Here is a 22,998-nt window from a genome sequence, read left to right as displayed (position 1 = left end):
TCCCAAAACCAATCAATCAATGCAATACACCACAGTAAAAGGATGTAATGTAAAAATATACAAATCATTTTCATAGGGGCAGAAAAAAGTATTTTGCAAAATCCAACAGCCTTTCATGATAAAAACACTAAAAAAAATTAGGAACAGAATGAAACATCCCCAATCTCCTGAAGTACATCTATGAAAAACCTATAGCAAACATCATACTTGATGGTGAAAGGCTGAATGAAATTGCCCTAAGGTCAGGAACAAGACAAGGATATCCATTTCTATTTAACGTTGTACAGGAAGCTCAAGCCAAGCAAATAGAAAAGAAAAAGAAATAAAAGGCATCCAGATTGGGAAAGAAAGTAAACTTATTTTTATTTGCAGATGACATGATCTAATATACAGAAAATCCTAAGAAATCTGGGGAAAAAACAAACAACAACAATTGGAATCGATAAATTCAAAAAGTTCTCATAGTACAAGATCAATATAAAAAAGTCAATTGTACTTTTTCTCCTTAGAAATAGACATTCTGAAAATGAAATTAAGAAAAGAATTCCATTTAAAATAGTATCAAAAAACAATAAAATACCTGGGCATAAATTTAACAAGAGAAGGACAAGACTTATACACTGACTACTATAAAACATTATTGAAAAAAAATTGAAAAAGATCTAAATAAATGAAAAAAATCCCATGTTCATGGGTTTGAAGACTTAATATTGTTAAGATGGCAATAATCTATAAATAGACAGATTTAATGCAATCTCTATCAAAATCCCAGCTGCCACTGTGCAGAAATTGACAGCTGATCCTAAATTTCATATGTAAATAAAAGGAACCCAATAGCCAAAACAATCTTGAAGAAAGATAAAGTTGGAAGACTCATTCTTCTCAATTTCAAAAAACTACTATAAAGCTAAAGTAATACAGTATAGCACTGGCATGGTAAGGTTGCACATACAGATCAATGGAATAGAATTGACAGTCCATTTTCAACAAGGGTGCTAAGATCATTCAATGGGGAAAAAATGGCCTTTTTCACAAATGGTGCTGGGACAACCAGATATCCACATACAGATGAAGCTGGACCCCTACCTCACACCACAGTACAAAAATTAACTCAAAATAGATTATAAACATAAATATTGGAACTAAAACTATAAAACTCTTAAAACATATAAGTAAATCTTGATCTGGTGTTAGATAATGGTTTGTTAGATACAACACCAAAAGCACAGTGACAAAAAATATATAGAAAAATTGAACTTCATGAAAATTTAAAACTTCTGTGCTACAAACAATACCGTCAAGAAAAGAGAACACACAGACTCAGAGAAAACATTTCGTAATCATACATTAGATAAGGAATTTGCATCCAGAACATATAAAGAACTCTTACAACTCAGTGACAAGAAGATGAAAAACCCATTTAAAAATTAGTATCAACAATAAAAAAAAGACCAAAAAAGCTACTAAAAATGGTCAAAGGATATGAATAATTAGTCCTCCAAAGAAGTTACACAAATAGCCAATACACACAAAATGATGCTTAACATCATTAGCTATCAGGGGCAGGCAAATCCAAACTACAATGAGATACCACTTCACCTGCAGTAGGACAGCTATTATCAAAGGACAGATAACAAGTGTTGGCAAAGATATAGAGAAATTGGAACATTCATACAATGCTAAGTAGGATTTCTGAAAGTGCAGAAGAGTTGGAAAACAGCTTTGCAGTTCCTCAAAAGAATAAATAATAGAATTACCATATGACCCAGCAATTGCACTCCTAGGTATACAAGAATATGTTCATACAAAAGCTTGTACGTGAATGTTCATTGCAGCATTATTCATAATAACCAAAATGCGGAAAAAAACTAAAACAACTGATGAATAAATAAATAAAATATGGCGTATAAATACAATGCACTGTCAATAAAAAAAAGCCAAATACCGATACATGCTATACAACATGGATAAACCATGAAAACATAATGCTAAATGAAAGAAGCAAGTCATAAAGGCCACATATTGTATAATTCCATTTGTATGAAATGTCCAGCATAAGCAAATCGATAGAGACAGAAAGAATATCAGTAGTTGTTTAGGGCTGAGTTTGGAGATTTTGGGGGAATGAGGAACGACTACTGCTAATAGGTACAAAAAGAAAAGTGTTCCAAAATTAGACTGTGGTGGTGGTTACAGAACCCTATGAATATATCATAAAAATGGTGTGCAGTGAGTCCCCGCTTAACATGATCAATGTGTTATTAGAAAAAGTGACTTTAAGTGAAATGATATAATGAAACTGATTTTATCATATGCCAATTGATATAAACAAGATTTAAGTTCCTACGGCATATTTTTGGTCACAAAAATGACATTAAGCTTCCAAATAAAGACCCAAACACTTCTAATATTAAACATCGAAATAAATGTGAGCTATACATTCATTTAAGATTACTAAAAACAAGCAAAATAATTATTTGCCCAATTTTTGGCAAATTAGTGACAGCAGTCATAGTGGTGGTAGGTTAAATCAAGCAACAAATGTTTGCAAAGCAAAAATTGCAAGCAGCACCTCCTACCACTACACAGTTTGAAAACAAGTAATAACAAATATGGTGAGCTGAGCACTTTATACTGCATTGTTTATTGTCATGCATTTGTATATAATTATATACTTTATGAATTTTTATTTGATAATAATTTGTATTCATTCATTCATTCATTTTCCAATTTAATTGCTTGATGCTTATTCCAGTTCAGGGTCATGGGTGGCCAGAAACTAACCCAGCATCTCAGGGTACAAAGCAGGAACCAAGTATGGACAGGACTCACACACACAACCACACTCACTCAGATTGGGACAATTTGGACATGCCAATTAACCTAACGTGTACATGCTGGGAATGTGAGAGGAAACTAGAGTACCCAAAGAAAACCTAAACAAACATGGGGAGAATGCGCAAACTCTCTACAGATGGTGGCCCAGAATTGGAGTCAATTTTTTTTCTCATCAATGTTGTAACAAAACAATGTTTAACAAAACAATGTTATTCAAGGACCTGCTGTACTGCACACTTTAAATGGATGAATTGTATGGTATGTGAATTATATCTTAATAATGGTATTAAATGAAGAAGAAGGCAAAAAAGGAAAATCCTTTTTATGCAATATCACATTGCAGATTTTACAAATAAAACACGCTTATGTGAGGAAAAAGAAAAAAGTAGACACTTAGAAATATTTTATATAAAACACTCTTACCTCCAGTACTGATTTCTACTTCTGTAGAATCTCTTTCCAAACTCCCAGCGCTGCTAACAATATTCATTAAATGGATCGCAGTCCAAGCGAAAGGCATGCGATATTTCCCAAGTCTTTGGCAAAACTGATCAGCTTGACTTTTCAGCTTCTCCAATTTTTCCTTATTCTGCAAACCAGAACTTTATATATTATATGACTATACTTGAAAACAATCAATTAAAGGCTACTTAATACTATATAAAGGACAGGTTAAGAATTCTCCTTTCTCAGCAAAGATAGAAAAACTATTGTTACCTTTCAGAGATCAAGTAACAATGCATTATCTAAACCACTGAACAAACTCAACACATTCTAAAAATGTATGTATAGAGTAAGTTTTTAAAACTTGTTTGTGATTATGTTATTATTTGGAGAAAAGAAAGGAGAGCAAGTACCAAACATGTATTATGTGTTCTAAGTATTATTTTTGGAAAGGAAGCATACCATGGTCTAGTTAGCAACTGGTAACTACAAAATATTATGCTGATTTGTTAAATTTTTTACTCTGTAAAAGATGGAAGCAACTGAGACGACTTAAAATAGTCCCTAACTTATAACAATGATAAGGTGGGGGTGGGACACAAATAAGCCAATGATAAATAAGCTAGGAACTGTAATAAAAGAAGCAAAGAAAAAAAGTATTATAAGAGGACTATACCTTGAAAAAAAATAGTCTAAACAGTACATGCATATCTCAAAGACATCTTGAGGCTGGCTCAACTTTTAGGCTATTCCTGAAACAAACACTAAGGTAGCCAGAAACAGCCAAGGAACACTCTAAGACTGAAAACCTATACCACCTCTTTCACATACTCTTTGCAAATAGGATGTTGATGACGTATATTCTAATGACAATGTCCTACCTTGGGACTCAGGGCTGGGAAAATATGGAGCGATAGTTAAATGGTAGCACTGTTTATATCTATTATACCTCCAAAATAGATTCTTGCTTACAAAGCCTAAATATCAAGTATATTTAATTCTATCTGTCTACATAAATATGTAAGGAAAGAGTAGAATAAGCTGCTAGCATATTTACGAATTCCATCTAACAGAACAAATTTAATTTGTAAAATGACAACCTGGGGAAAGCCAGAATACTGTTATTTTAACTCTGAGTTCAACCAGATAGCCAAGGATCAGAGAAGAATATCATGTGCTCAGATCTACCTATATTAGCAGAAAAAGCTCAATTCTTATTCTGAATCTCAGGAAAATAGAAAGCAAAACATATTCTCGATTTTGGTAGATTGTTCAGTATTTCTCAAGCATACCTTTCCTGGCAGTTCCAGTATTAAATCTTGTATTCAAAATCCAAAGAGCACCTGTATTCTGGTAGCTAATTCAGGGTAACTGAAATTTGATATCAATTATTCAATTCTTTTGCATTTATAAGTTTATTCAAATTCTAGAAATTAGTCACCTGATGTGAAAGCAAGATTGTATTTTTTATTTTTACAATCCCATAATTATTTGCAGCCACATGAAAGCCAAGAATACTTGTTTTGCTAGAAAAAGTTCTATCAATATCACCATTTTGTAAACAAAGAAAAAATTTAATTATTTAGGAGTTAAACTGAATTAACTTAGTTCTCTCCAAGAAAAAAAAAATTTAAAGAATCAATTAGTTTTGACATAGGAGAGATTTTAAGGACTAGAACAGCACATGACAGCAACTAGATGACAAAGGAAATAAAGAAAAAAGGAAGACAGGAAGTAGGCCAACAGAAAAAAATGAATCAGTAATAAAATTCTTTAATATGTTTTGTATAGTATTCTTCCAAATACAATGGTAATAATGTAGGCGAAATTAGAGGCATGACATTCTACCTTGGTGGCATCTGCTTCTTTGAAAATCATATATGGTTCTGCACACTCTCCAATATCTCCTTGCTGTAGAACTTTTTCTAGCTGTCAAAGGCAAAAAAGTAAAGATTAATTAAGCATTAAAAAGTCAGCCTAAACTGCAAGGATGGTTTGATATCCAAAAAGCAATGTAGGCTGGGCGCAGTGGCTCAAGCCTGTAATCCTAGCACTCTGGGAGGCTGAGGCAGGAGGATCGCTTGAGATTAGGAGTTTGAGGCTGCAGTGAGCTATGATGACACTACTGTACTCTAGCCGGGGTGACAGAGCGAGACTCTGTCTCAAAAAAATAAATAAATAAAAGCAATGTAATACATCACATTTACAGATTGACAGAAAACAAAAAATACATGATCATCTCAATTGATGTAGAACAAACATTGGAAACTACCCTCAACATAATAAAAGCCATATAAGAAAAGCCTATAGCCAATATCATACTCAAAGGCGAAATACTAAAAGCTTTTCCTCTAAGATCAAGAATGAAAAAAGGATGCCCACTTTAACCACTTCTTCTTCTTCTTTTTTAAATTTTTTTTAGGCCAGGTCTTACTCTGTCTCCCACGCTGGAGTACAGTGGCATTGTCATAGCTCACTGCAACCTCAAACTCCTGAGGCTCAAGTGATCCTCCTGCCCCAGCCTCCGGAGCAACTTGGACCACAGGCATGCGCCACCACGATCGGCAAATCTTTCTCTTTTTTTGTAGAGACAGGCTTCACTATTGCTCAGACTGGTCTTGAACTCTTAGCCTCAAGCAATCCTCCTGCCTTGGCCTCCCAAAGTGCTAGATTACAGGCGTGAGCCACCACATCTGGTCTACTTTAGCCACTTTTATTCAAAATAGCACTAAATGTCCAAGCCAGAGCAATTAGGCAAGAAAAAGAAATAAAGGCATCTGAATTGAAAAGAAGTAAAATTTCTCTGCAGATGACATGATCTTTTATGTGGAAAAATCTAAAGATTCAACAAAAAAATTGTTAGAATAAATGAATTCAAGAAAGTTATAGCACACAAAATCTACACACTAACAATGAGGAATCCAATTAAAAAGATAAATTTTTTTAATTTGGTAGGAACGTAAAATGATATAATTCAATAAACGTACCAGAAACAAAATTAATGAAATTAAAATGTAAAATAAAATAAAATCTGATGATAGCAAGTGTTAAGAAGGAAATGTAGCAATTAAAATTCTCAAACACTGTTAATGGGAGTTAAACTCTACTAACCATTTTGGAAAACTGGCTGTTTCTACTAAAACTGAAGACATAAATACCTTCTGTTGCAGTAATTCAACCCCCATACATACCCAATAGAAATGCAAACACATTTGTTCCAAAAGTCATATACAAGAATGTTTGTAGCAGCATTATCTATAATAGCCCAAAGCAGTACAGACATTATATTGAAAGAAGCCAGGCACAAACTATATACATACTATATGACTGCATTCATATGAAATTCATGAAGAGAAAAAGCTTAACGATGGCAATGGAAGTTGGAATACTAGTTATCTGGTGGAAGGGAGGGGTAGTGACTATAAAGAGAAAAGAAGAGAACCCTCCAGGGTGATGGAAATACTGTGTAGTGTGAGCTCAGTAGTGGTTACACTGATGAATACATGTGTAAGAATTCATCAAGCTGTTTACCCCAGATATGTATACTGTATGGATCTCATTGTATGTATTTTATATTTCAATTTTTAAAAATTAATACCAAGTATGAATAACTAAAACTCTTATTCACTGCTGAGGGGAATGCAACTATCACAGGTACTTTGGAAATCTATTTGGCAGCATCTACCAAAGCAGACACACAAATATCCTATGACTTAGCAATTCCACTCCTAGGAATATACTAAACAGAAATTAGTACAAACGTCTGTTTCCTCATGGACTGGAAATGTTCACAGAATTACCAAAAAAGCCACAAACTTAAATGAACCAAAATGTCCATCAACAGCAAGATGGATAAATTGTGATACATTCACATAGTAAAATACTACAAGGCAATGAAAATGAATTTTAAAACTGATGCATATAACATGGATTAATCAAACAATCATATTGAGTGGAAAAAAGGAAGACAAAAAAATACAATCCTGTTTGATCCCATTAACATAGTGTGCAAAAACAGGCAAAAATTGTGAAAGAGGGAGCAAACAGTGAATGGAATGGGTCACAGTGGTTTCTGGAATTCTGCTAAGTTTGTTTGTTTGTTTGAGACAGGGTCTTGGTCTGTTCCACGGGCTGGAGTGCAGTAGTGCCATCATAGCTCATTGCAACCTAAACTCCTGGGCTCAAGGGATCCTCCTGCCTCAGCATTCTGAGTAGCTGGGACTACAGGCGTGCATCACCATGCCTGCTAATTTTCTTTATTTTTTGTAGAGATGGAGTCTCGCTATTGCCCAGGCTGGTCTTTAACTTCTGGCCTCAAGCAATCCTCCACATTGTGTGCTAAGATTACAGGCTCTCCTAATGTTTTACTTCTTAACCTGGGCGGGTGGTCACATAGTGTGCTCATTTTGGGATAATTAATCAAACTACATACTTATAACTTGTATTCTTTCTATAATTATGTCATATTTCAATAAAAATTAATTAAAACAACTTTCAGTGAATTTTACTAACATTACCTTATTGTAATTCAAGTTTTTTGTTCTCTAAAATGGCAGGTACACATACACAACCACCCAAGCATAGTGGTTAAACCCCTTCACATACTTACCAGAAAGGAATTAGGCCAATAAAGAAAGCACAAAAATAAGCAAGGAATTAATAATCCTGGCTGAACCAGAACCCTAGCATCCTAGACAGTGATAGACAGAATTACAGATAATAGCCTCAATTTTAACCCTTCCTTTACACTTCACTTTGCTATATGATACTGCAGTTACTCCCAATAAAGAGACCAAGTGTATATCCCAACTCCCTGAGTTTGTGCTCTGTCATGTGACCTGTTTTGGCCAATAGAATGTTAGCTGGCATGATATGTCTAAAGACTTGAAAAGCACCTATGCAACTGGCTCTGCTCTGTGGCACTTCTGCAATCACCATGAGAACATGCTAGGCTACCCTGCTAGAAAAGAGGAGACATACAGAAGAACAACTCCGGCTAAATCAACTGACACACACACACACACACACACACACACACACAGCCAACCTACAGACACTTGAAGGAGCACAACCTTCTCAACCAAGTATAGCCTAGTCTGGCTGACCAACAGACAACTAAGATGCATGAACTAAATAAATGCTGATTGTTGTATCCCACTGGGGTTTTGTCTTTTTGTTCTTATACAACAATAACCGATACACATACCAAGGAAATTTTTCTCTCAAGAAACAAAATCATCCTGATGGACCATAAGCGATGAAAGAAAATTGCTAAATATATTCCCTTTAAAAAAAAGTTTTTTTTGTTTTTGAGACAGAGTCTTGCTCTTTTGCCCAGGCTATAGTGTAATGGTGTTATCATAGCCCACTGCAACCTCAAACTCCTAGCTTTAAGTGATCCTCCTACCTCAGTCTCTGGAGTGGCTAGGACTACAGACGAATGCCACTACACTCAGCTAATTTTTCTATTGATTTATTTTGTAAAGATGAGGTCTTGCTTGGTTGTTCAGATTGGTCTCAAACTCCTCCTCAAATGACCCTCCTGCCTCAGGCTCTCAAAGTGCTAAGATTACAGGCATGAGCCACCGTGCCCCAGCCTTAAAATTTAAATAACAATTTCATTTGTTCTTTTTTTTTTTGAAATTACAGAAAAGTCTTTTTCTACATATATAACATTTACATGTACATACATATATATTTTACACAAGTGGGACTGTACAGTATATAGTTCTGTACTACTTATTTTTCACTAAATATTGTATCACGCATACGTTTCTACACCATTAAAAATTCTTCCAAATTGTGATCTTTTTTTTTTTGAGATGGAGTCTCGCTCTGTCACCTGGGCTAGAATGCTGTGCCATCAGCCTAGCTCACAGCAACCTCAAACTCCTGGGCTCAAGCGATTCTCCTGCCTCAGCCTTGTCAGCCTCCAGAGTAGCTGGACTACAGGTACACACCACCATGCTCAGGTAATGTTTCTGTTTTTAGTAGAGCCAGGGTCTTGCTCTTACTCAGGCTGGTCTTGAACTCCTGAGCTCAAGCAATCCTCCCATCTCGGCCTCCCAGAGAGCTAGGATTACAGGTGTGAGCCTGGCCTCAAATTGTGATTTTAATGGCCATAGTATTAGAGGATAGGAATGTACCATGATTCATCTCTCTATTTCCCTATATTAAATATTTATATTGACTGTTTCTTATCTTTAATCCCATCTAAGGCATTCATTCTCATGAAAACAACCAAATCTTGTCATTAATTTCATTTCAAGTAACCAATATTCCAACCATCATCTCTATCTTACCAACTCATTCCTATTAATATGTTCTATTTTATGAAAACCTATTTTCCCCATGTAAAGTAACTATGTATTTTTGTCACATATTCATTTCTAGAACTTAATTTTACTCTTTGAGTTTCTGAAGACCATTGTTATTAAATCATTACTGTCCATTTTAACTCAGACTTATTTTAACCTGAATTCATAGGAATGTATCCACAAATTAGGACATTGTTCCTGTGGGTAAACAGGATTCATTTCATAATCTACTTTATAACCTTATTAAAATTCATTACCTCTTTATGATGATTTTATATAAGTAAAGATAAAGTGATTAAGGAATATATTTTAGGCTACTCCCAAAGTCAAGGTCAAGTTAAGGTAAATTGCTTTTTAAGTTACACTAAACTCAGTAGCTTAGCAATAGTGAGATTTTAGAATTTGTAATCCTTGTTCTTAATCGGCTGACAGTCAAATCATAATGCTTTCTGACATCAATGATTTAGCTTTTAGTATCTATATGATTTAGGAATTGAATGATAAAATTATAGTATAGCTCCCATGATGATTAATTTTATGTGTCAAATTTAGCTAAGCAATGATGCCCAGTTGTTTGGTCAAACACCAGTCTGGATGTTTCTGTGAAGGTAGTTTTTAGAGGTGATGAACATTTAGAACAATAGACTTTGAATAAAGCAGATTACTCTCCATTATATAGATAGGACTCATTCAAGTCCTTACGAGCGGTCCTTATAAGCAAAGACTGAGGTCTCCTTAAGGAGGAATTCTCCTCAAGAGTGTAACTTAGAAATCCTGCCTGAATTTCTGGTCTACTGTCCCATGGAATTCACAGTCAAGACTACATCAGTTCAACTTTTACCTGGATTTCTAGTCTGCTGGCCTGCCCTACAAATTGCAGACTTGCCAGCCCCCAGAATTGTGTGAGCCAATTTCTTAAAATAAATCAAGTTCTCTTCCCCATTCCTCTCTCAATATAGATAGGTAGGTATATACATAACAGATAGATATACAGATATATATATCTCCTATTAGTTTTGTTTCTCTTGAGAACCCTGACTAAGGTCTCCTTAAGGAGGAATTCTCCTCAAGAGTGTAACTTAGAAATCCTGCCTGAATTTCTGGTCTACTGTCCCATGGAATTCACAGTCAAGACTACATCAGTTCAACTTTTACCTGGATTTCTAGTCTGCTGGCCTGCCCTACAAATTGCAGACTTGCCAGCCCCCAGAATTGTGTGAGCCAATTTCTTAAAATAAATCAAGTTCTCTTCCCCATTCCTCTCTCAATATAGATAGGTAGGTATATACATAACAGATAGATATACAGATATATATATCTCCTATTAGTTTTGTTTCTCTTGAGAACCCTGACTAATATAGCTCCCCATTCAAGAAAAATTGGGTGGCACTTACAGTGTACGTCCAATATTGTGTTAAGGAAAATAAAGAAGAAAAGTATTTAGTAAAGGCCAAATCCTTGCTCTTGAAAAGTTTGCAATATTGATAGAGAGACAAGTATACAGACATTACACAAATAAATAAATAGATTTAACATTATTCTCACCTTTATTACAAGAAAAACATCTTGAGATGGATAAGTGATAGAAAAAATCGCTGATCTTGCCAGGGTGGTTATGGCAGCAGGTGGTACATGTGGACGTAACAATCCTTTCATCTGCTCAGAATTAAGGTCAAAATAAAAGTTTTCTGAAATCTAAAAAAGTACATATATTAAAATATTTAAAATTCATGTTAAATTTTAAAATCTGTACATTTTTTAAAAACTCACAAAAATCATACGTATTCAGTGTTAAAATATTACAGAGAGTAGGACATTATACTCTAACCCACCATTTATCTTATATTTCACTGAGATCAACCTTTACATGTCTAAATCAAAGTAAAAGAAGTATACAAACTATTTGGAAAATGTAATAAACATATTCTAAAGAATCATATACCAAACTCTTGATTAAAAATGTAACTTATAATAAAATATACAAAGACATTATTGAGATGACCACAAATTGAGTTTTTAAAAAATTACATGAATATTATCTCAGCAGTTTTGATTTAGCAAATGCAAGTTGTTGGAGCAGAGTTTCATTAAAGAAATCCATAATATGTCATATGGGGACAGCAAAGTCACTGAAGGTACTTCAGGTTTCCACTACACATTAAGCTTAGAACATTATTTTCAGAAATACTGTCATGAGCTAGCCCTCTGAAAAATTTCTAAATAAAATAAAGATACGATAGTAAAAACTAAGAGCATTAAGATAGAATATTTTAAATACACAAAAATGGTCTTTCAGCTGGTGAAAATTTGAAACATATATCAATAAAAATTCACTGTCATGATCATTCATATCTTTATGCACCATTTGCCTAAAATGCTTTTCTTGTATTATCTTTTCTAGTTCTTAAATTAAAATAAAGTTGCTTCTGCTACTTGCTTTGAACAAAAAAATAGTTTTCCAACCAAAGCATTTTATAAGAAAATATTTAACTAGTCTTAATAAATTAAATCTCTATGTCATTTTTTTAAAGATCCATGCTTAATAATTCTCAAAAAATCCCATTACTTATTTATCTTATAAAACAACTTAAAAACAAGTTCCTGAAACCTATGATTATAACAAATGACTACAGTCAAATTATATAACCTTACCTTTTTCTTTTCCTTGACATCATATAAAGCCAAACTTGCAAAAATGGGTTCAATTTCAATTTCAAACCTTTATGAAAAAAAGGGTAAAATAATTTAAAAGTAAATATAAAAGATATAGCTGGAAAGAAATTCTAATTCCAAAGCTAAATTATTATAATACCTTGCACTTTTCATCTATGCCTTTGCCTACACTACACATTCTTCCTGAAGTATACTTTTCTATGAATATCTTTCACAGTCGAAATTAACCATTATCTTCTTTAGTTAATCCTCCTTAATTTCTCCAGCTACAACTAATCTCTAACTGCCTATAAGCCTCATGGCACTTTATGTCCATTTTGAGGCACTAATCACTTTCTAACCTGTAATTTGGTTATTTATATGTATAGATATGTTCATTTTAAAATAAGTTTTAAAAATAAAGGCCTATATGTTTTTTCAGATTATAAATCATATATTCCATGTAAAAATCTCAGAAAATACATTAAAATATTCTGAAGAAAACAAAAGCATCCAAAGAACCGTAATTAACAGTTTAAAGCCTAATATATACAGACTTTATGCATAAATGCACTTGTTAAATGGATTTTTTTTAAACACATAGTATCATAGCACATATATTTTATAGTCTGCTTTTTTAACCTTTTATGGACAAATTTCCATGTCATAAATATTAATCTTACCATCATTTCTAAGGCTGGCATAGTAATTCCCATTATATGAAAATGCCAAAATTTATTTTATAACTGGATGGTTAAAGTGAGATGTGAAATTCATTTCTAAGAAAAATGACTTACATACAGTAAACATTTAGTAAATATTTGTTGAATGAAATAATATGTAATGTCAAGTTAACTAAAACTCTAGAGCAGTGGTTCTCAACCAAGGGCAATTTTGCTTCCAAGGGGACACCTGCCAATAAATACCTAGACATTTTCGGTTATCAGAACTATGAGAGTATTACTCGCATTTAGCTGGTAGAGGCCCAAGATGTGACTAAACATCCCACATTGTACAGGACAGCCTCTGACAACAAAGAAATATCCAGACAAAAATGCCAACAGTGCTGAAGTTGTAATAGCCCTGCTCTACATTGCTCATTTTGTATTACAAGAATATCGGTTAAGGTACTTATAGGAGACAGACAACATATTCACATTGTGTTGACAGTTTTAAAAAGGACATTTACAATGATTTGGGCAGGATCTAGGTTAAACAACTACACAGAGTGCCATTCCCTGGGGCTAGCAAAACCAGAAATCATTACCAACCATAAACCTGAAAAAGAACATAAAAGTGGTAGCTGAAAATCAGAAAGGATAGCTGCACAGAACATCCTTCACAGAAACTCTGGCCTTGGAGAAAAGGAGGCAACAGATCTAAGTGACTCAGTAGGAAAGGAGTTAAGTATTGAAATGAATTCTCACTGAGCTCACTCTCTCCCACCCTCTAACTTCCTGCTAACACCTCTCTTAGCAAAATCCAATCAGAAGCCAAAAGAAAAGAAAGGTGATCTAGGGGATCCTGTCCACATGTGTCAGCCTCTACAAAACCCACTCTGCACACTCTACAACATTGGATACTGTCAGTCTTTTTGATTTTGGCCAATCCAGTGGACAAGTGGTATCACAGGCATCTTTTCATATATTTATTGACCATTTGGATATCCTTTTTTAGCCCATTTTTCTATTTATTGTTTGACTTATTCCTTGTCAATCTGTAGTTCTTTATGTATTCTGGAGCACACTGTTAATTGTATCTGTTGGAAATATCTTTTCCACTATGGTCTATCTTCACTCTCTTGTGTCTTTTGATGAACAAAAGTTGTCCATTTTAATGAAGTAAAATTTATCAATGTTTTCCTTGATACAGAAAGCACTAGAGGTAGTGCTTTCTGTGTCACGTCAAAGAAATCTTTCCTTTCTATAAGATCATGAAGATATCCCTACATGGTCTTCTAGAAACTTTACTGTTTTGCCTTTCACATTTAGGTCTACTATCAATCTGTAAATAATTTTTGTGTATGATGTGAGGTAGTGATCAAATTTTATTTTCTCATACATATACACATATATAACGAGAAAGAGATGGAAAGACAGAAAGGAAGGGAGATGGGGTGGGGGGGAAAAAGACAAAGAGAAACAGATATCCAATTGTCCTGCCAATTTACTGAAAAGATAACCCTTTTCATACTGCTCTGCAGTACCCACTTTTATTAAAATCAACAATCCATAAACATATGAGTCTTTTCCTAGCTCTTTAGTCTATTCCATTGGTCCATTTGTCTAATCATGTACCAATACTATACTGTCTTAATTACTTAGTTTCATACTAAGTCTTGATATCTGGTTGGGTTTTTTTGTAAAGTTCTTGAAAACTGTCCTGCTTTTGGCCATTTGCATTTTGATATAAATTTTAGATTCAGCTAAAAATAAGCAAAAACAAAGGTAAGAGAAATGGTAATTTACTTCTTCAGAAAATTAGTATTGCAATGTATAATTTACTGCCATAAAATTCTTGTAGAATAAGCTTCTCTATAATATTCTTAAATAATATTTAAAGATCCATATTATTACTATGATGAACAAAGGATGGAACTCTGGAGAAAATAACCTGAAGAAACAAACACAATTCTAGTGTGCTCCACTTTAGGAAAGGCTATTAATGTATGACAAGAATTTATAAATTAGATACATTATATGATTTAAGTTTCAATGGGTCTTCCATTAGACAAAGGGACTGTCAAAGATGTACATATGAGGCTTTCTTTCTCCTTTTTTTTTTGACACAAGGTCTCACTCTGTTGCTCTGCTACAGTGCAGTGGTGTCTTCACAGCTCACTGCAACCTCAAATTCCTGGGCTCAAGGGATTCTCCTGTGTTAGCCTCCCGAGTAGATGGGACTACAGGTGTGCAACATCACTGCCCAGCTAATTTTTTCTATTTTTAGTGGAGACACGATCTTGCTCTTGCCAAGGCTGGTCTTGAACTCCTGGCCTCAAGCAATCTTCCCACCTTGGCCTCCCAACTTTTTTTCTCTTTTTAAATATACATTCTTCACGCATTGAGTACACAAGTTAGTAACTTCAGACAAAAGTATACCATATTATTCCCATACTATCAAACATAGGCATGCTCAAGTTTATCAAGAAATGTTATTTGAAGACAACACATACTCAATGGCTATTAAACTGCAAAGAAAGTATTTATTTTTTTATTCACTGTAAATGTAATACAATACGGGTTCATTTATTTAAAACATTGAGAATACAAAAACATAAAAGAAAAAAAAATAATTTTTAATCACCCAGAAGACATTACTGATAAAATTAGACTTATTTTCTTTAGACTTTTAAAAAATTGGGTGTGTTTTCATATATTTACTTATGAACAATTATAATAAAGTTTTGAAAATTTTATCAATGTGTTGACTTATTTTGACTTAATGTCAATTTTGTCTGATATTAATATCGTTCGCTCAGTTTTCATTTGAATATTTGACATTTATGTCTTAATATATATTTTTATTTTCAACCTTTCAGTTGCTTGTATTTTATATCAATCTCTTATTTTTAAAAAAATCATATAAGTGGGGTTTTTTAATGCAGTTTAATAGTCTTTCTCTTTAAATAGTTTAGTCCATTTATACTTATTGTCAAGACTTATATTTGGATTCATTTCTAGCAGGTTATTTTTATTATTCTATTTTTTCTAAGTGTTTTTCCATTCTTGCCTTCTTTTTGGATTGGCCAATTTTTCCCCTTTGTCTATAAATTACATTTCTACTTTTTCATGGTTATCTAAGAAGTTTTAAAGTACATAGTTACCTTAAAAAGTACAATATTAAGCAATATCTTTACTGTCTTCCCCAAAAGAACTTAGAATGCTTTAACCCTAATCACTCCCCAATTCATACATTGTGTTATCAATTTTGAGTTTTACCTTAATTATTTTAACCTCATAAACTAGACAGTATTACAGTGAACACTGAGGTTTATCCTATGTTTTCTACTTCTTTGCTCATTCCTTCTTCTATCTAAAATCCTTCTCCAGAAGCATTTCCTTCAGAAGTTACATTTTTAGTGATAAATTGTTAAGAAACACTGCCAGTCTTTATCAGTCTAAAAAATTTATTTACCTCAGCATTTGCAGATTTCAAAAAATGAACACACATCCTTGGCATTCTCATTAAGGGATAATCTATTTCCACACACCTTGAATTTAGGCTAGCCTTGTAATATTTTGATCTATAAATGATATGTTGTAAGAGTTCTAATCCAAGGCCACAAGAAGCCTTATAGCTTCGACTCTCTTCTTACTGGAAATCCTTTCATCACCATATAAACAAGTCTAGGTTAGCCTACTGGATAATGAGAGAAGCATGGCTACTTCCCCAGCTGGCATTACATGAACTGCCAAACATATAAGTAAGAAATTCCTAGACTAATCTGTCTGCCAACTGCTAGACATACAAGTGAGGCCTTTATATTAAATAAATTATCCAGTTACAGACAAGTTGGCTCACACTGTAAGAACTACCTATATAACCCACAGAATCATGAGAAATACTGAACATTTGCTGCTTTAAGATATTACATTTTAAGGTGGTTTGTAGTGTAGCAAAAACTAACTGCTTCAAGAATGTTTCTTGGAAGATAATTTTACTGGGTATGAAATTCATGGTTGACAGCTATTATCTCTTATACTGAAGATAAAACTCAATGTCTTCTGGCTTCCATTGTTGCTGTGATAAGCCAGCTGTTGGATAATTGTAATTTCTATGCCTACAATCTCTTTTGCTCTCTGCTGGTTTTAATATACTCTCTTGGTTTTTGGTGTTCTGCATTTTTACTATGTTTGGTCTAGGTGTGAATTTCTTTTTATTTATTCCCCCCTGAACACCACTGGAAATCCAGAATTGAGAGTTACTACTGTTTCATGAATTCCGAACAATTCTCAGTCATTATTTCTTCAATAATTGTTTCCCTCTTCCCTAAGTTATTTCCAGTATGGAATTTAAATTAGACTTTTTGTTGATATTCCTTTTGTATTTTCCATCTATTACGTCTTTGTGTACATTCTGTGTGAATATATGTTCAGTTTTATCTTCCAGTTCACTTATTCACTCTTTAGTTTTTCTGATCTATGTTTACCACACCTAAATGGGTAGAAAAAAATGACTCTTTTTAAAATCTTCCTGGCCAATTCTGAGAGTCTCTTGCTCCTTTATAATTTTTTTAAAAATATTATTTACTTAAATATATTAAAAATATTTATTTTATATTTTAAATCTGATTGATAGTCCTTTGCAGGTGTATAGTTTATTGTGGCATCTTTGTTGATTTATGACTAGAACTGGAACTTTATCTGTAGAAATCTTCTGAGACCTAGGTTTTAAGTGGGTTCCTCCAAAAACAATCGATGTTTCTGCCAGGTTCCTAGGGCTACTACAAATCTGGAACCATTTTAAACTGAATTTTTGCCTTGAAGTTTTTTGAGCCACACAGATAATATGAAAGTTTATGGCTAGGAATTCTCAGAGTTTTCTCTTTTTTTTTTTTCCTGCTGCCTGTCTGACTTCTGCCTGCCAGAGCCAAAGTTGTGACAGACAAATAACTCTACCACTTTTAATATTACTCCTATGACATTTGGTGTTAGCCATTTATGCAGAAGTCTGTTTCCACCCTACTTGAACGTCAAGCCCTTTTCCTTGGGTAGCCCATTAAAACAAGGATGGGTAGTAGTCCTAATGTAAAAATTAGCTAGAGAACGCTTACCTCTGTGAAATTAGGATTTCTTAGCATTTCTAGGCTTCCAAAAAAATGTTATCAGTTTGACCATGCCTGGGAAGTTACTTCCCTGAATGTCTAGACCACTACAATACTAACAGTCTTCTTACTATTAGAAACAATTTTCTCATGCAGGATAAAGGAAGGCTATTCTTGAAGAATAAAATGTAAGAGAAATTATTTTCAAGGATTTATCAGTTTCTATAATTAACTAGAATAAAGCTATCATTTCTGACTCTTTCTGAATTTATAAAATGACCTCAAGTTCTTCTCCACCTTAAACCTTAATTCTTCTTATCATAGATAAATCAGATGTATATAATTCTTAGTTCAGAGTTTTTAACAAGAGCTGATCAAATGAAAGCTAAGGAAAATAGAATTATGTGAAAAATCATTCTATCTTTTCTCTAAGGGAAAAATAACTTGTAACTTTTACTAGTCAAGAAGATCATAAATAAAACTACAATGAGACACCACTTCACACCTACTAGGATGGCTATGATAAAAAAACCAGACAATAACAAGTGTTGGTGAAAATGTGGAGAAATTAGAATCCTCATAACTTGCTCGTGGGAATATAAAATGGTGCAGCTGCTTTGGAAAACAGTCTGGATAACTCCTCCAAAAGCTAAACATGGGGTTACTATACCAACCATAATTCCACTCTTAGGTACATACCCAAGAAAAATGAAAACATATATACCACAAAAACTTGTACACAAATTATGAACATAATTAATAATAGCCAAAAAGTGGAAACAATTCAAATATTCATTAACTGATGAACGGTTAAACAAAATGTGGTGTATCTATCCAATGGAACATCATTCAGCAATAAAAAGAAACAGAAGTACTGACACATGCTACAACACAGATAAAATGTGAAAACATTAGGAAAACTAAGTAAAAGAAGCCAAACACAAAAAACCACATATTGGATGATTCCATCTATGGGAAATATTCAGAGTAAGAAAATCTATAGAAACAGAAAGTAGACTGGCGGTTACCTACGGCTGGAGGAATTAGGCAAAACAGGGAGTGACTGCTAACAGTCACTTTCTTTCTGGGGTGATGAAAGTACCCTAAAATTTATTGTGATGATAGTTCCAAGATCTGAAATGTACTAAAACCCATTGAATTGTACACTGGCAAACTGACTGAATTCACTGATGAATTGTATACTGGATACACTTGAGTGAAATGCATAATATGTGAATTATATCTAAATAAAGCTATTTTTTTTTTAAAGCAGAAACAACCCAAATCTTTGTCAAATGATGAATGGATAAACAAAATGTGGTGTATCCACACAGTAGAATATTGGTCAGCCATATAAAGGAATGAATAGCTGGGTGCAATGGCTCACACCTATAATTCCTTTGGGAGGCCAAGGCAGGAGTATTGCTTGAGCCTGGGAGATGGAGGTTGCAGTGAGCTGTGATCACGTCACTGCACTCCAGCCTGGGCAACAGAGTGAGACCCTGTCACAAAAATAAGTAAGTAAATAAAATAAATAAATAAATAAATAAATAAAGGACGGGATGAACTACTCATATACACTATAACATAGATGAACCTTGAAAACTTATGTTTATATGAAGAAGCCAGACACAAACGGTCACATATTTTATATAATTCCATTTATATAAAATATTCAGAATAGGTAAATTCATAGAGACAGAAAACAAATTAGTGGCTGCCAGGGGCTGAGAGACTGACTGCTAATAGGTATTGCTATGGACTGAATTGTACGTCCCCAAAATGCTTATGTTAAAATCCTAACCCCAATGTGACTGTATTTAGAGATAGGGCCTTTAAGGAGGTAATTAAGGTTAAACGAGGTCCTAAGGGTACAGTACTAATCCCATGGAAGTGGTGTCTTTATAAGAAGACTAAGAAACCAAAGATGTCTCTCTTCCCATGTACACACAGAGGAAAGGTCCTGTGAGGACACAACAAAAAGGCAGCCACCTGCAAGCCAGAAAGAGAGGCCTCACCAGAAACCAACTGCCAGCACCTTGACCGTTGACTTCCAGCCTCCAGAACTATAAGAAATAAATTTCTGTTGTTTAAGTCACCCCATCTATGGTATTCTGTTATGGCAGCCTGAACAGACTAATACAAGTATGAAGTTTCTTTCTGGTGTGATAAATATTTTAGTGATAGTTGCACAACTCTATGAATACATAACACTGACTTGTACACTTTAAAAGGGTGAATTTTATAATATGTAAATTACATTACAATAAAGCTATTAAAAAACAAAGTAAGAAGATTATAAGTAAGAACTGATGTTAAGTGTACAGATATTCAAAAGACTCAATGCAGTTAATCTATCAAACAGGTTTGTGGATAAATCTAACTAAATATATAAAGCTTTAGCTTTCAAGAAAGCAAAGAAAACTGCCAGAATTATACAAAAAATATAACTCTGTCCCTATGAGTTGCTTCTTTTAGAAAGCTCTATGAATTGAAACTTCTTTTTTCTTAAGTCAGAACTAATAATTAACTTATACTATTAACATGATATAATAAAAAGAGCATGGAGTTTATTTTTCAGTTAGTGATAGCATAATAATGAGCATGCTAATTAACTTCTGCTAATCCTTTTGAATCCTGGTTTCCTCATTTGTAAAATGAAGAAAATAGTATCTACCTTATAGAATTACTCTGAAGACAGCATGAAATAAAATAAGAGAAAGAACTTTGTAAAGCAGATTATAAATGTAAGAAACATCACCTCAATGATGTCAGTAGAAGTCATCTAACTTTTTTAAGGGAAAAAAATATATACTTCAAAATCTTCAAAAACCAAAGCCTACCATGTAACAAATATAAAATCAGCTTTTTAAGGAAAAAGATACTTTTTCTTTATATTCCCCAATCAAGAACAGTGTCTAGTAAATATTAACGATTTCAGTGAATATTTTCTCAAGTTTTGAGACTAATTGTATAGCTGTGGCAAAGAGTTGTCTTCGCCTGTGAACCACAAATGCTCTAAAGCTTAGCTTCACACATAAGTGTGAATGCTGAATAGCATTTAAAATTATGTATAAAACAATACTTCTCAAAAGGACACAAATACAAGTATAAAATCTACTAAGATTTTGTTAAACTAGTACTCAAAATATTACCCTGGAAAATAAAATTTATACAATAGAAGAGATACTCACTTGAGTGATAAACATTTTACAAGAAGTCTTTGACCAAAATGTTCTTTGGGTACATCAGGAATACTAAGCCTTTCTATTGATTCTTCCTACAAATTGACAAGCAACAACAAAATGAATATGCTCATCATATTTCAATTCTGTACAATTTATATTTTTATAAGAATCTATTTTACTAATCTTCTTAGTCTTCACAATTGAACAAAGAATGACCTATTTATCCACAAAGTCATTAAATCATAAGTATGTTCAATTCACAGAAATTACTCATTAAGAATAAATTCACTAGTATAAAAAGTATTCATTTATAAAAATTATAGCTATGTTTCAGTTAAATTTTATTCCCTACATTATAATACTATAATAAGTATTAATTGTATTTTATAATATATATAAATCATACTCCCCAAATATCTATTTTGATAATCAGTGCTTCTTTATATGCAAACATCTATACCTCATCTGGTGATGGATGCAAAGCAAAGAGTTCCCTGTGACGGTTTGATTTCCTTTGGTCATCATTCTGACGGTCTATTTCTTCATTTGGAGTTCGATCAAGTAAATTGGGAAGCAAAGCATCAGGAAGTGAATTTTTTAAGTCAAAGATACTACAGGCCCAGCTACCCCTTGGAGTATCATCTATTGACATTGAACGTCTCTTAAGATCATCCTGTCATGCAAAACATTAAATATGAAAATATTAATAAATAGAAAATAAACTATTTTAAAATAAATTTTATAGTCATTTAAGAATAAAAATATTACTTGATCATCCTGGTAGTTGTTGCCATCCGAAGCTTCATCAGATTCAAAGACCTGTTTTGGCAAACCTTTTTGCCTTTCTTTCTGTTTATCTAATGTATTGGGATTAAATCCTGTTCCCAGTTTATGATACCTATTTAAAATAAAATAGTTAAATAAATATCAATTTTTAAAAATTTTTCACTTTTTCAGCATTATGTAATAAGCCAAGTATTATTTGCATTATTTCTTTACATAATTAGAATTTCTCCTAGTAGTTTTGAGTGAGTTAAATAATTAACCAGAGGTTTAAGAAAATTTCCATTCAAAGTTCCTTTAATCCAACTAAAGAGCAGATTATGGGTTCCCAACAGCAAACCATATTTTCCTTCTTTCCATGCCTACCACATGTATATAATTTAGGTTGTACTTTCAATTCAGAGAACTGGTCAGTAAAAAGAAAACTTGGGAAGCCGGGTTGAAGAATAAAATGAGAAAGTAGAAAATAATATTACATTAATAGTAATATAAGTTTCTAAAAGGTTAAATACATGTATATATAAAGCACTGAATCTTAAAATTTCAAATAGCCAAGAAATTTTTTGCTATATCTCATTATTTACAAAAGATCTTAACCTAAAGCTGCAGACATGTAAAATGAAAAACAGCAAAATCTACAACACCATTGTATACATATATGATTTAATCAACATTTTTATATATATGGCTAAAAACAACTCAAATCCATGTAACCTCCTTTCCTAACAACCCAATATCCAACAATATCAAATAAGAGTTGATCAAAGAGCAATTATTGTCCATGATTTAACACTGTGTAGAGTCAAACTGTGGGAATATTTTAATTGGAGCAAAATAATAATGATTACCAGAAGATGATATGGTTCTTGCTATCAGCCAATTCATGAAATAGTGAAGGCTCTACATGACTACCTGTCTAGCCCCACACCATGACCATTTTTCTGACTTGTCTCTTGGCATTCTCACCCTCATTTATTCTATTCCAGTTACACTGTCCTCTTCATTCACT

General features: G+C 33.2%; 1 protein-coding gene across 9 annotated transcripts in view; it reads right to left on the bottom strand.

Moving 5' to 3' along the window:
- Positions 1-22,998, bottom strand: part of DOCK7 (dedicator of cytokinesis 7) — a 200,771-nt gene that overhangs the window by 144,140 nt on the left and 33,633 nt on the right. For 8 of the 9 annotated variants that reach the window (XR_006734166.1, XM_045547862.1, XM_045547864.1 and 5 more), the window contains exons 5-11: positions 21,975-22,104; positions 21,667-21,879; positions 21,213-21,298; positions 12,252-12,318; positions 11,145-11,294; positions 5,131-5,211; positions 3,262-3,427 (exon numbers count right to left, since the gene is read on the bottom strand). Coding sequence is in view for 8 of the 9 variants with exons in the window: in XM_045547862.1 (XP_045403818.1) it covers positions 3,262-3,427; positions 5,131-5,211; positions 11,145-11,294; positions 12,252-12,318; positions 21,213-21,298; positions 21,667-21,879; positions 21,975-22,104 (893 nt within the window). In the remaining variant the exon portion in view is untranslated. Of the gene's footprint in view, positions 1-3,261; positions 3,428-5,130; positions 5,212-11,144; positions 11,295-12,251; positions 12,319-21,212; positions 21,299-21,666; positions 21,880-21,974; positions 22,105-22,998 lie in introns of those variants that run through there. The other variant, XM_045547868.1, reaches the window with a different exon arrangement.

The sequence above is a fragment of the Lemur catta genome, chromosome 3 (assembly GCF_020740605.2).
Source record: "Lemur catta isolate mLemCat1 chromosome 3, mLemCat1.pri, whole genome shotgun sequence".
Taxonomy (NCBI): Eukaryota; Metazoa; Chordata; class Mammalia; order Primates; family Lemuridae; genus Lemur; species Lemur catta.
The sequence above is the reverse complement of the archived record's forward strand: the minus strand, read 5'-3'. Positions and strand labels throughout refer to the sequence as shown.